This window comes from Eurypyga helias, unplaced genomic scaffold (assembly GCF_000690775.1).
Source record: "Eurypyga helias isolate BGI_N326 unplaced genomic scaffold, ASM69077v1 scaffold11765, whole genome shotgun sequence".
Classification (NCBI taxonomy): Eukaryota; Metazoa; Chordata; class Aves; order Eurypygiformes; family Eurypygidae; genus Eurypyga; species Eurypyga helias.
The window spans coordinates 37,384-52,802 of record NW_010250876.1 but is presented as its reverse complement, the minus strand read 5'-3'; the positions used below and the strand labels follow the sequence as shown (position 1 = coordinate 52,802).

Genomic DNA, 15,419 nt, shown 5'->3' with positions numbered 1-15,419 from the left:
ACAACTTCAAAGAACTAGTGTCTAACATTCCCATTGTACGCCTTTCACATTCCACTGGATTCACGTTTAGTCTGTTACGTTCACATGTGCAGCACTAGCAACACATATTTTCACTGTTCTGCTATGGTGGACTTACCTGTACGCCTTCAGCAACTCATTTGGCTTGAAGTGACTGAGCATCAGAACTTCAAAAACAGACTGATAGGACTAAGTAAAAAATTCCCCGCCTTGCCATTTTCACACTGCATTTATCATTTCCATTAGATTTACCATCACTGCAAATTCTTCCAGGGAAAGTAAGATTAATTCTAATAGAAAACCAAGAAAAATTGATTGCAGTTTTCAAGCAAAAGCAAAGAAAATGTGTACACATACCCAAATGCATGTTTACATAACTATATATCACCTATTACAGATGTACTGTTCAGACGTATTAGAAGAACTTCATGCTGCAGCAGCCAAAGATACAACAGTCTATCAAAACAAGCAAACAACATACGCAGATAGGCTCTTCTGTCCACTGGGAACCCTTGTTTTCTTACTCACCTCTTCAAAATCGTCACTGACCCACAAAGGGATGGGTGTTCCCCAGTACCGGTTTCTAGATATAGCCCAGTCTCGTGCATCTTTAAGCCAGTTCCCAAAACGCTTCTCCCTCACAAAATCAGGAACCCTGTTGTGAAAACAAGAGTATTCATTCATCACCATATTCCACTTAAAAGAAAGATAATAAGTATACTTGATGTCATCTGCAAAACAAGGTAATTCCAGCACACTGCATAAATTGGAACACATCTGTATTGCTGCACTGGCTCTTGCACAGCCTACAGACTCACTGTCAAAGAAGTAACACCATTTCTTCTGCCTTCCCCTGACCTTCAAGTAAGCTACAGAAATGAACAATACCGTGTTTATTTTACTCAATGAAATAAACAATAACTCAATAAAAATGTGTGCAACATACAACAGATTCATTAAGGATGAAACAATGTCCAAAAATCCTTAGGATAGTCTAATGTTGGAGGATTATGGCTATGGGTGAATAATAACAGTAATGTGCTTTATTTTACATGCAGCAAAAAAAAAGTCCAGTTACTGATTTTGGTGCTAAATGAAATGACAGAGTTTCAAAAGCCTAGAGTAATAGCAGCAAAAGGCACCTTGCATTATGCATGAGCATTCAGGTACCTGCACATCACTTACAGACCTTGAGAATAAAGAAATCCCAGGCTGATATATCCTCCAAAAAAACCACTCAAACCCTTTTCACACTAGTTATTATATCCACTTTTAATCCTCCGCTTAAAAAAAAAAAATAAACACCCTCACACACACAATTAACCCAACATATCAGTGCTGGCTAAAAACTCATTTTGAGCAGTAATGGGCTCTGAGGGATGTTAAAGACAAATTTTCATCATATGAAAGTGTCTTGGACCTTAAAGATTAACATCACAATCTGATGCCTAGCGAGTTTCCTGGATATGCAAAATGGCTTGATGGTATGGCTTGGAACCAACTGTTTTCTCTTATGATGTAAAGAAATAATTAACCATTTATACAGTGGTTATACAGCAAATGAGGAAAATGAATAGATTTTGAGGTCAACGGTATACTCCCTTTCTGCCTCACAGTGCATTTCAAAAGACCAACCTCAGATGAAACTCACAGGAAGAATAACCTTAACAGAGAGTCAGAGATGCACAGCAGCTGTAAATGACCAGCTAACACCACCACAAATAGCCCTAGAATAGTGTTATTGAGCAAAGCATGCAAGTTTTCTGGGGTTTATTTTTCCAGTGTAATCAGAAGGGTCCTTCCCAAGTATGAGCTGGATTTAGATACCCAGAGTTTCTAAAGAAAGGAGCCGCCAAATTACAGAAAAAACGTGGTCTCTTCTACGTTTTCTTTTGGAAGCTTTTGGTCCTCTATCAAATATTTTTTAAGAATTATTTTTATCATAGATCAGCCCCAAGGGTAACAAAGATGAAAGAATTCTTTAGGAAAAAAAATTAGGAAGAATGGATTCACATGACACCAAGGTAGGACTTGGCCCAGCAGCGGGAGATCTATGAAACAAGTGTGAGCATCCCTTAAAAATCTACTGATGAAAATGAAAGCTACTGTCTCTTAAAAGTTTCACCTGTGATGATGCCATGTGGACATCTGAAGACTTATTGATGCCAATGTCTCAGGTGTATAAAAACTACCATTAAAAGACTCACTAAATATCAGCCAGAAATTCCACTGCTTCACTAGTTATTTCTAGATTTACTTTTGGCTGCAAAGTTACCTTCTGTAATGTCTGTTAAACCAAAATGTCATTAAAAAACCCCTTGAATTCAGTGACTAATGTTTCACATGACACCTGTATCCCCGCTTGGAAATTCTGAAATTTATACAGACTTTTGCCATTTGCGTTAGAGTGCGACTCATTACTATTAACTTTTTGTGGTGACCTTAAGAGACCCTCTTTCCAAACACAAGTGGAAACTGTACGAAGATCATTAGCATTTGCCCAACATTCCACTAATGTGGAAAACTTCTCTTTACATCACTCCTCACCTAGTTTCCATTTTTCAAAAGTTGTTAGACACTGATTAGCTGAATTATTAGTCCCATTTAACATAGCTAGAGGCTGAAACAATCCCCCAATGACATTAAAATGCTAAGAGTTTCGACTGCCTCTTCAAAACATGCATGAAAAATTAATTTTATCCCCAAAGTGGACATTAACCACAAAAATGCATGTGGTGTGATCTCTCTCTCTGAGCTATGAAAGCATATAATACACCTCTTCTGGTAGAACTGTCTGACCCTGCTGCCAGTTCTTAGTGGAACATAAAACACAAACCACTTCATCTATTATGAACCACATTTGCAACAATGATTTATTGCACTTTGGAGGTACAATACAGAAATAACACTGACACAGCCATCAAATAGAGCCTGTATCTCAAACACATTTTGAGTCTATCACTGATAGAAAGCGTTACTTAAAACAATTGGTCCTCACCACCACACAGATGCTGCCCACATGTGCCACCCAGGTACTGAACAGTGGACACAGCCTCCAACCGGGAACAAGCCAGAGGAGGTATCTGCAGCAGATTAACAGCCTCGCCAGTCATGCAGTTCTTCAAGACTGGAGCCTATCTATTTTATTTAGTCTCACTAGATTTAGCTAGATATCTGCCTGATGTTTCTGACTTGCCTACGTACCATTAAAGAAAAAAAAAACCAACAACAAAAAAAAAAAATCAGAGTCACCTTCTATCAAACCATTTCCCTAGGCTGGGAAGACAAACCAGAGTATTCTCAACAATGTGGTTACTAACACCTGATCATTATGTTACACCAACTCCAGGTTAGTGGTTTTTTAGGCGCTTTTCCCATTTCTTTTTAATCTTCTCTTAGAAAATCCCTTGGTATTTCTCGTTAAATTTTCCTAAAGGTAACACCCTGCCATGGCTACACATTATTAGGTAAGGAAGCATTTTTCACTCTTCAATCTACAGAAAGCAATGATTTCTTAAATTTGCAGAAAGATTATCTGTTTTACTCAGCTAAGGAGAATGAGGGCAGCCTGAGGAAAGCTGTCCCTCCAGTGAGTTCTGCTCCCTTTTCACCCATGCAGTGACTGAAGAAACTTGGCCTCACCCTGAGACTACGCTACACTGTGTTTGATCTATCAGCCCACAGCCTTCCTCCTAATTCCCAGTTCATTTTTCCACCTGTATTCCCAGCCACCTTGCAAACAGGAATTGTGATTTTGACAATACCAGGACAAAACCATGAACCACTACTGACGCTGGTCCCTTGCTTTCAGGAAATTTTGAGCTGTGTTGAGCACCGGTTCCCTAAACCCAAAACAGTCCCCTGAAAGGTAACAGCTGCACAACGTGCCGAAGTACAAACATGGACCTCTGTGCGCCAAAACTGTCCTCGCAGCATGGATGTGTATAAGCTTTAAAAAGAGTAAGACGACAAAGCCAAAAGCAAGGCCACCCACATAAACATTCCTGTTTTAACACGCAAAGACGCACGGAAAACAGCCTTTCCCATATGCCAACACACATGCTTTTCGTGTTTAATCAGGTGTCTCTCACAAGCCCCCTTCAGTTTGAAAGCACAAATTTCAGTTTTATGCTGGTGGCCACAGAATTTGCAGTTGGCTATGACAAGCAAGGCGAGTAGTGCTCCAACTCCTTCCGAGCAACCCACGGCTCATGGCACTGAACAGATTCAGACCTCAGAAAAGGTCAAGCTCCAACATCAAGTAGTTCCACAAGGTCACAACTGAAATCAAAGCAACAACATCTCTAACACAATCCTTCTGCAGCTCCTAGAACTGTGCTGGTAGAGACACTTTTTTCCATTTCCCAGCCAGCCTACAATTTGTGTCGGTTTTGACCTTCAAATTTCTCTGCAAACTGTCACCGACAGGATTTCATACATTCCTCAAACCTTTAGCAAGGTTAAGGAGACTGCTGCCTCAGCAGGTCGTGAAGCTCTTGATTCGTGCGTGGAGAACAGTGTGGGATAGTAGCTATTTCTGGTTTCTTGTCACACAGGACAGTGCACTAGAACTTCAGGATGCAGATGCTTCAGCAGCTGAAAAGTTCAGGGAACTGAACTTCACAAAACAAAGGAATAAATATTGATTTGTCAAACCACATATTAGAAAGATTTTGAATGAAAGTACCTCAGTTTCAACCTGTTTGAGTGTTAATTTCTATCTTATTCTCCCAACATCAAAGCTTTACCATAACAAGTTGGTTGATGATATTAATTTGCTCCAAATCTGTATGTCCATTTTTGACTGTTTATTCATATTTTTGAAGCACATTTGGGGGTTTGCTAAATTCATGCATCGCTAAGTTCTCTGCACAGTGAACTCCCACATCCTTTCTTGGTAGCTACTCCTTTTCTTAGTGTCCTAAATGAAAATTCCATTTGACAAGCAAAAACCAGTGATGAAAGGCAGAACAAGACCAAAAATCCAGACCTTTAACAACATTTATTAGCTTATCAAAACAAAAATTGTTTTCTTTGCCTTCAAAGTCTATGTGTTACTCAGCATCCTAGTCACACAAAGTGGGCATGGATTTGGAAACAGCAAATTAGTGATCATCTTCAACCCCAAAGCATGATGGGTGCAGTAACAGTTAAGTTACCATGGCTGCAGATCCTGCGACTTCTCATCACCAATTAATAGCCAAGGAGCAACATCAATTAAAATCAGTATATTTGCTTTCTGCTTCATCTCCAGAAGAGAAATGTGCAGGATGTATTAAAAAAAAAAATCTGAATTCTCACATAATCCAGATGGAAACTTATTAAAAGGATTAAAACATCTGTTCCTTTTCTGTACACACATTTTGAAGTATTTCACTTGTGCTCCTAACACAATAGGAAATACTGAACTCAACTTATGATTCCATTGCAAATGTCAGGGGTGCTCTGCACGAGTCCCTGGAGTTGGCTCACCTTGCCCCAGTCACAAGACACAGGAACAGTCTCAAAGCAGCATTGTCCCTCCGTTCCCTAAAAACAAATATCACTGCTGAAATAAACAGCTGTCAGATACTGTCACTGCAGAAGCTTCCTATGGTTTACCATCTATTTACCATTAGAAGCTGTTTGAGATGCTACATAAGGATACACTAATCCTTTCTCACTCGTCATCATTCTTCTCATCAGCTAATTTCATTAATGACATTCTTTGAAAAAAAACAGCAACATTTGTGTAGTGCATAGGATTTACTTCATAATTACTAACTGAAGGAAGCTCTTCGCCTATGAACTATTTGAAAAACAGTCCCATAAGGGTTAGACTACAAAGCTGGTAAACAAAACACTACCTCTTAAATAGTGTGACTTAAGATAATCTAATACCAGATTTGGTTCTGAGAAGATGGTCCGAGATCTGTCCTTTCATTTGTCGAGCTGGTAACTTCTTAAACAACTGCTGAAATGACTTGTCTGTCTTGAAAGGAGAAAGTCACTCTTCCAGAAGATAACCACGTTGTAAAGGCAAAACCAAAGCTGATCTACTAGTTATCCTACACCATTTAACTAAATATGTATGGATTTATTTAAATTCATAGACTAACAGCTGGGTTTTTTTGTTTAGGTGTAGAATTTGTTTTTCTTTTTAAAAATCAACCAATCCTTCGAAGACAGCCTTAAAACCCATTATGTTAATTCAGTCTAATAACAAGCCTCCTTCAACATGCCCTCAAATTGATTTTTGATAGTTTTTAATTCAAGGAGATAAAATAAGCAACTACTCATGCCCTTTTGGCACTTTAATTAGCACCAATCTATACCACGGACCTAATTAAACATCGGGGGAGGCAGGAGGGAGGAAAGGGGAAGAGGGAAGAAAGGTCAGCTGTTTGCAAAGCACGCAGAATTTCCACTGCAGCAGACTCTCCTCCTCAGTTCATGAAAGCTTCTTAGAACGGTGCGCAACCCCATACCCCACACGAGTTCGGGTTGTCTCCGCCGGTGTAAGAGAATTTTCTGCTTATGTGCAGCTTACATTTGCTAAATGAATAGTGCTTTCAATCATTTTGATATAGCAATGTTTTTCTTCACTCTTTTATCCTGGTTCCCATAGCAACAAACTCTTTCGCATGAGACTGCAATGCCGCTGCAGACTGCATCATAACCCTGTCGTCAGCAGTGTGCAGCTGCTTGACAAGTCGAGATTAAGTGGAGCCGTAACCTCCAATTCTGTGATACTGCTAATAAAAAATCCTGATGTATTTTATTTGTATGACCCAGACACTATGCTAATTGCTATTAAAATTTTTAAGCTTACCACTGAAGGCAAAAATCCCTGCATCCTGAAAGCAGTGAGAAATGAAGCTTCCCCTTTTCTTTCTGCATTGTTTCCTTTAGAACGCTTATTGTTTAAAAGTACTTTTAAACAGCACTACCACTTAAGATTCATGTCGATTTATATATATACAGAATTTTGCATTCCTATAACCATGGCAGGCATTCAAACTGCACACACAACCAGATTTACCGGCTGCCTCCGAACACGGCATTACGACTGCTTCACAAACCGACGTTTGGAGTCTTTATTTAGTAAGGTATTACTTGAACCACACAACAAGCTTTTCATGGCCATTCACTGGGACTGAACAGATACCTGCTGTATTCATGGCATAACCGGCAATCTCTACTCAAGAGGCTTTGAGAGGAAAACAGCAAAATTAGGACACAGCCAAAAGACAAGCCATCAAAATCAACTGGAACGAGCCTGAAAATTCACTTGTAATCCTCAACTATGTCTGATAACAGCCAATAATAATGTCTTCTGACTTACACTGCTCTACATTAGACAAACACAAGGTTAACCCTGCAGCAGTATTTTTTCACCTCCTGCTGTAGGCAATTACACTAGTTGGAATTTTTCCTCGGGAAATGCTGCCATCTAGGGACCGCAGGTTTCTAGACACCTCACCATCGCCACTAGAGAGAACTAACCTGCATTCATGTTTCCTGAGTATGAAAACGGTGATCAATGATTCAAAAAGAAGAGTTACAATTGCATGGTTATATTAAAGACAAGGAAAAAACCCCACCAAACCACACACCCACAACAACAACGGAAAAAATCCTCCCCCTCCTCCCCCCCGGATGCCTTTAAAACTGTTAAGATAAGAGAATTTATTAACTGTAAAAACCTAGGAAAGAAAATATCTTATAAGACATCCTAAAAAAAGAACAAGTAGTTAAACAAGGGACTCAGCAACTGAATTTCCTCCATCATGCTACAATTCTGTTACAACTTAAAATTCTGTTGTGCCTGCTACAGATTCCCATTTCCATCTGCAAAGAAATTACAAGTTTAGTAGTTAGCTTTCTATTGCAGATGGGCTCTACGGCCCACCTCCTGCACACCCTACCCACCTTAGGGTTTAATGACGCAAGAGGGGCGTCATCTGTGACCAAATCACACCTTTCAAAAGGTGGGAGACAGTTTGCTGCTCAGCAAAGGCGGCGGCTGGTCCAAAATTGGAGAGACAAGGATCAAAAGCTTCTCAAAAGACTGATGTTTGATGCAGGTAAAAAGACTGGGTTTAGAACGCTTATACAGGAACAGCAGGAAATGTGTGCAAAACTCATACATTGTAAACGAGGAAATTAACTTCCAGCAAAAAGGCCTATCAGATGTGTTCTTCGAGATATTTTCCTTCATCACTTAAACTGTTAGTTTTTAAAGTAAAAAAAGGCTATCTTTAATTAAGGACCTATACATCATCTGTTTATTACAACACTTGGATTTTTCAGTGCCAAGAAGATGCAAGAACAAAAAGCCTGGCTTCTTTGAAGTCCCTTACTGTCTTCCATGGCTGCTTTTCTACCACTGATGCTAATTTTTTCACCGTTCCAAGTGCTGCACATCTTACGTAAACAATGTCAGAACAGTGCAAGTCCCTAACACCAGAAACTTGTCAGCGCTTGGAGGTAAATCTTTCAGAAGTTAATGAAAAGGAACTTTAAGTGAGGAAGGGGTTTTGGGTTTGGGTTTTTTTTTTTAATAAAAATTAATAAGAGTTCAAAGCTGTATTTAAATACAAACTACTCAGTCTACAGAGCATTTTCTATAAACTTGAAAGTATAAAACAACTACATACATGGCCAGAAGCGTGCACTACAGCCGCTTAGACACCTAAGTATGAACTGTACTCATTTATCTTCTCAATAACTTAGACATTTTTAATTTATACCAACGCTCAACTCTGGTGACAGGAATTAGTCCTATATTATACAACAGAATCTAAGGTGGCATGGTTTAGTTACTTGTCTGTGGTCACGGATTTTTTAAACCCTCTTTCAACAACCCATTCTATAAGACAACAGTTACCACAAACCATGACAGCTGAAATCCAGAGCACTTACACCAGGGACCCAGCTGTGCTGCTGCATCTAAAATCCCGTCTCGGCGTAAAAGGAAATCAAGGTCTGACAGCCCTGCATGGTACAGCACCTGAATTTGCCCCTCTACCACAAGTAGCAGGTTTTCTGAATACGAAATACCCCCTTTTATTTTTTTTTTTAAATAATCTCTTCTGCCAGTTTTGTGGTAAAGGGGACATTCAGTCAGGCATCTTGGATTAAAGACTGCAACACAGCCTCTTAAATACTGTTCCAATTCTCCATTTTCAGCCACATGCAGCACAAGTCACTTTCCACTCAGATGAGAATATGGTTGATTGAAAGAAGACACAGATTATTTTGGTTTCCGATTTTACAAAAATCCTGGCACTTCACTCTTGTAATCACGTTTGAAAGCTATTGTTAAGATCCTTTCGAAGAATGAAGATACAGTTGCTGGCTAAAATAAATTTTCAGTAACTGTGGCTAATTAGAAATGCAATCAGGTTGCAAAGTCTGTCCAACTTATGTTTAATCTATTTCATCAAAAAGGATATCCCTAACGAGTGCAGTTATTCTTAAGGGACAATATACCTACCAGTCCTGTATAGGAATAAAAAAGCAAAGCAGTCAAACTCATTTTGCAAAGGTTAATATAGTCTGAAAGTCATTTATCCCGTATTTTCCTCATTTTCAGGACATGCTGAAGCCCCAGAGAGCCCAAAAATACATTTTTTAAAAGCTAGGTATTATTCCTGCGACACTTTCAGAGATTGAGTCTCTTCAAAAGCAAAAAAAAAGTAGGTTTGGGGAAGGATGGAGTTTCCAAAATTTAAATAAAATTAATGCTGAAGGCAGCTTTGCATTCTCAACACCAATTAAAGTTACACCTCAAACAGAACTACCGTTGGACTGGATGATCTTACAGGTCTTTTCCAAGCTTAGTGATTCTGTGAAAACCAACATCAGTGGAGAACACAGGAAGAAAACTTTAAAAGCAATGCCTTTTTCTTTTAAAAAGCTGTATTTTAAAAGCTATCTTTATGTAACAAAAGTAATCTAGTATTTCAAAATTAGTAATTTTGAAATCAGGTGCTCATGCTGGACATATGCATATGACCCTGCATCAATCATTTAGTGATAATCCATCTCTACATGTAGCCACATTCCCTACAAAAAGATTCTCAGTCTCCAAGACCATACTGTTTTGAGAGAAGCCCTGAGGAATCAGTGTTATGTTCCATTACAGCATTACGCTGAGACCCAAGAATTGGCTAAAGTACAAATGTTTTCTTTAATTCCAAGTATGTTGAATATTGCCAATTGATACACCTGCCTGGCCTTCCCACCCACCTTTGCAACGGCAACTCTCACATTTGGTTCCACCTGATCCCCACTACTCAACACTTTCAAAAAGCACTACTCAACGCTTACAAAAAGCACCACTCAAAACCAAAATATGTAGATGAGGTAGGGTTCAAACTGCTTACTAATTCTTACTAATGTCTCCTGGATGAGTGGAGGTCACTTAGTTTTGCTTTTCCAGAAGAAACTGCTATCTCAACCACTCAAGCTCTTCCTTAATAGGATGATTACATTTTTCTTATGTTCATGTGAAAATTAAGTACACAGGTCTACTGTCAGTCATCAAAAAAGTAAAAGCATCTTGAGATAGCTAATTAAAGCTAAGAACAAACACTTTCACCCCCTCTCCAGCTTATTTTTCCCCAAAAGAAGGATCACAGTATGTTCTGTTATGGAAAACAGAAAGCAACACTTACTAATCTATCAAATCTTCTTACATATCCAGACTGGGCATGTGCTTAGTAGCAAGCCAACGCTGCAGTGTTTCTGGACAGTCTTTACCATGGATCACTAACTTTTCCCACATATTTCAATATTTACAATGCTCGTACCACGTAAGCAGTTATGCGAACGCTGCTCATTGAGAATTTAATTGCTAACTACTGTCCATGAAAAAACGCAGGATAGGCTGTAATAGTTCACTAGGAATTGAGTCACCTTCTTCCAGACCAATTCAGCTGCTGAGCAGAGATGCACTGTGGGGGAATCCCAACTCTCCTACAGTCCTTCTACAATGAGACCTAACAACTGAAACAGCATACAGTACAACTGAGTGAGGCTGTAACCACCACATTTTCAATGCCTAGTGTCAGCTTCCCAGGCACAAGTTACTTATGAAAGAAGGGGAGATAAAAATATAGCTTATGGAGGTGGAGAAGTTCGGGTCCTTTTGTTACTAACACACCATAAACCCATGACTGACCATCAAAATGTCTCCCATCACCAACAGTTTCTTCTTACTGCTAATTTAGCAGTGCATTTCAATTATCTAAAACTTATCTGTAAATTCCACACAAGTATTTTCACATTTCCTACATGAAGATTTAAATTTTGGCATTAGTAGGTAATTCTGATTCAAGCCTCTGAAACTGGGTTTACTTACAAGTATTACACAAGCCAGGGCTGTTGAGTTGGGGGTTTGTGTGGGTGTTTTGGGCAGAGAGTTGGTTGCAGAGTTTTGTTTTTCCTCAAGTGCATCCATGACAAAGTATCAATCTTATCTGAGATAACTAGATGAAAAGAAAAAAAAAAACCCACTAATCTAAAAATTAGCTGCCTAAATTCTTCTCTCTAGTGGACATTTCTGTGAGGCTTAACTGTGCACCTCCCATGCTTCTGCAGGTTAATTTTCCTTTGCAACTTCTCTCATGCTGAACTTCTTAGGATGGTATTACATGATTTCAGGGTACTTTTCACGATCCTATACTATATTTCACTGTAAATCATTAGTATGTATTCAACCTTGCTTACATCCCAAAGTATATTTCTCATTGGGATTTTGCATAAGGAGAGAATGCCTTCTCAACACATGAAAGGAATAGTGCACAAACACATTCAAGCACTGGGCTGATACACAATTAAGCAGGCTGTATTGTTTACGCCAGGAAGACTATCCCAATGCTCTCCCAGTTAGAAGCATATTTGTGAAACCTGAGATAACACTTTTTAAAACTGGTTACCAGCCCCATTCCAGTAACACTGTCTCAGAAAGACAGAAGGGAAATATGAAATTATGTTGGCACATCAACAGTGAAATAGAGCTTTGTCGAGTTCCAGCACACATACTCCTACACACCCAACCCCAGGCAAAGAAAAAAAAGAGTACATATGCAGGAGACATTACCAGTAGCATTGGGCATTATTCTCCAGTAGCTTCTCCACCATGTGCTCCACTCTTACAAACCAGCTTGGCACAGCTTTGTATATCAACGGAGTATCTGACCTGTAGAAGGAAGGTGATAGGGAAGGGAGCCAAACAAACAAAATCATTTTTAGTGCTGTATTATTTTTATAGTACTCTTTAAGCTGTATTTTTGTAGATGACAGTCCCCTTTCCACAGACTGAATTCATTGTCCCTGAAAGATTATCACAGTTACAAAGGTTGGGTTTTGTTTTGTTTTTTAAATTACACAAACTGTTACACTTACGTGAGCTACTATTTTAAAAATCAAACCCTAAAATTTTTTTAAAAGCCTTCAAACCCATCAATTTAAGGAATTTGCACAGGAAGAGAAATCATGTGAACATTCAAACAACACTTGCAATACTTGAATTTGAAATTTATGTTGCTACCTATTACAGTGATACAAACTTCAGTAACTATTAAAATGAGCCATATTTCAGCCTTCCACATGAGCTCATTCTGTATCTTTTTTAGGTGTATATCGACCTGAAAAGCCAGAAAACATTATGCTATGATTTTATTATTTGCATTTAAAAAAATAAAAATAGATCATAAAGATGAAGTAAAAGCACCCAAGGGTTACCTAGATGAATGTCCCATTCCAGGAGAAGGAAAGAAAGAGACACAAGTAAGTATATAAGAGTAAGAAGCTGAAGACATCTTCACATACTCTACTTCAACATCCAACGCAGGTCATGTAAAACCCACATGGAATGGCAACAGATTCAGAACTTGGGATTGCTTGGGTAACACTAGAGGGCAGAGTGTACAGACTGAAATTCTCTAAATCACTTTGCAAAATCAGTATCTCTGAGCATCTGCAGTGGGTCTCAACCGCATCTCTCACATGAAACAGTTCCATAATACAACTGCTTAAGGTCTTGAGAGAATGTTGAAGTAGCATGCATCCTTCTAAAGGATCCAGCAATCAAATAGTGGATAAAATTCGTTATAAGAGAATTCGGGCATTGCTAATCCCTCACATCCATCCCATTATTCCAACTTCAAAAGACAGACTGAGTCCCAGGGGAAAGAATCTGTGTACAGAGCAGCTTCAACAACACTGGGACAAGAAGCCCATTCTCTCTAAGTATCAATCCACAACACAACAGGTTTCTTACAATACTGTTTTTCTTTGAGTCACTTTGCCTCAGATCTTGGTCAACAATCAACACCTGCTCAACAATCGTAGCAAGCAAAGACCCTGAGAAACTACGGTTATCTCCTACATGCAGCCCTTCCTGTAAACAACCCTTCTTAACTCACTTAACCACCTTAACTCATTTTATTTCTATCCATAGCGAGGACTCATTTAAAATGCACACACTGGTGGATATTGTGATGTAAATTAAAATTGCTGCTGTGGAAGCACTTCCTAAAACTCCACCTGCCTGACCAACAGAAAAAGAGAAAACCCACAGCAAAGGTGGTTCAAACTGGGAAAACCACACTTACATTGCATAAAGCCCAGTACCAAAAAGCACATCCCTTCTCTTAATACTATATTACAGAAGATATTTCGACTGCAAGCTATACATTTCAATATGTACATTCTAAGATTTCTAAGGTTATCTATAACCTGACAGGAAACATTAAGACGTCAAAACAATAATGTAGTAGCATTCTAGCAATTAAGTGCAAACGCACTAAGCAGGGAAGTTCTGCTTCTCAAATTTAAGTCCTAATACCTAAAAAAGTGAACAGTTAACTCCTCACACAACAGCAAGATCACAGTAAAAAAGCAAGTATTCCGCAAGCTACAAGGTACCGCAAAAGTATTTTAGTTTCACTGAGCAACTTGTTTCAGATGTGCGGACGGATGATAAATGGCCATCACATGCAAGACCTTGAGTCACTGGAAACAAGGAGAATAAAACTTGATAAAAACAGTTTCTCACACTGTCTTAACATATTGCATAAACAATGCTGGGACAATAAACTGGTACCCAACCCAACTCTCAGGAGTAAGCAGTTGACAGATGGGGTTGATGGAAAACAAGCTTTAGTGCAAAAGTAGCTTCAGACACAAAGGATCTATTAAAAAAAAAAAAGGGCCAAGCAGATGAAGCCACGATCATTTCCCAGGCTTTCAACCTAACACTAAGTTTATAACACTTGATAACCATTCCAAAGCACCCACAGAGGGCTGTTTCCATCTACATGAAGGCAGAAGGCAGTAAGAAATGGGAGATGGCACAGTTTCCCTGACTGTTTTCTTTCTGCTAGCTGTACTGACAAGTAATGTCTCAGCTTTTTGGAAACAAAAGCAGAACATACTGAAAATTTGGCCAGCCAGTAACATCTTACACAATTCTGCCCCTCATGACTGATGAGAGGGTTGAGGGAACCGGATTCCATTATCTGCTGTAGAATCAAGAGAGAAATACCCATTACTGAGGTGTGTTTTCCATCACTACAAGGCAAGGAAAAAACTACCCAGACGACTTAAATCAGAAACTGATACTCACAAAATTCCTGCCTAAATATTCCTCTGTCTCAACTGAATGATGGTTTCTTCCCCTTATAAATGTCCTTTAGACTGGTATCACAGCAATCAGCGCATCTGAGCAAATCGCCAGTTCCTGAGCAGCACCACAGAATTAGCATGACTTCACAGATTCACAGAGCAGAAGGGGTTGGAAGGGACCTCTACAGATCATCTAGTCCAACCCCCTGCCAGAGCAGGACCACCAGGATGTCTTGAAATACAACTGGCTTGATGGCCACACTCCGAGAGCTGCAGTCAGTCGCTCTACGTCTGAGTGGAGAGCAGTGACAAGCAGCATTCCTCAGGGGTCGGGACTGGGACCGGTGCTGCTTAACGTCTTTGTCAGTGACATGGATATGGGATCGAGTGCCCCCTCAGCAATTTTGCCGACGACACCAAGCTGTGTGGTGCGGTGACAGGCTGGAGGGAAGGGATGCCATCCAGAGGGACCTGGACAGGCTGGAGAGGTGGGCCACTGCCAACCTCATGGAGTTCAACCAGGCCAAGTGCAAGGTCCTGCTCCTGGGTCAGGGCAATCCCAAGCACAAGGACAGGCTGGGTGGAGAGTGGATAGAGAGCAGCTCCGAGGAGAAGGACTTGGGGGTACTGGTGGGTGAAAACCTGGACATGAGCTGGCAGCCCAGGCAGCCAACTGTATCCTGGGCTGTATCCAGAGAAGTGTGGCCAGCAAGTCGAGGGAGGTGATTCTCCCCCTCTACTCAGTTCTCGCGAGACCCCACCTGTAGTCCTGCATTCAGCTCTGG

General features: G+C 39.9%; 1 protein-coding gene across 1 annotated transcript in view; it reads right to left on the bottom strand.

Annotated features, from left to right (window-relative positions):
* Positions 1-546: 546 nt before the first annotated feature.
* The window catches only part of LOC104509773 (isoleucine--tRNA ligase, cytoplasmic-like), a gene marked incomplete at its 3' end in the record, with an annotated part of 49,639 nt that continues 34,766 nt past the window's right edge, over positions 547-15,419 (bottom strand). Inside the window, 2 exon segments of the mRNA XM_010151820.1 lie at positions 547-673; positions 12,107-12,205. Coding sequence (XP_010150122.1) covers positions 547-673; positions 12,107-12,205 — 226 coding nt within the window.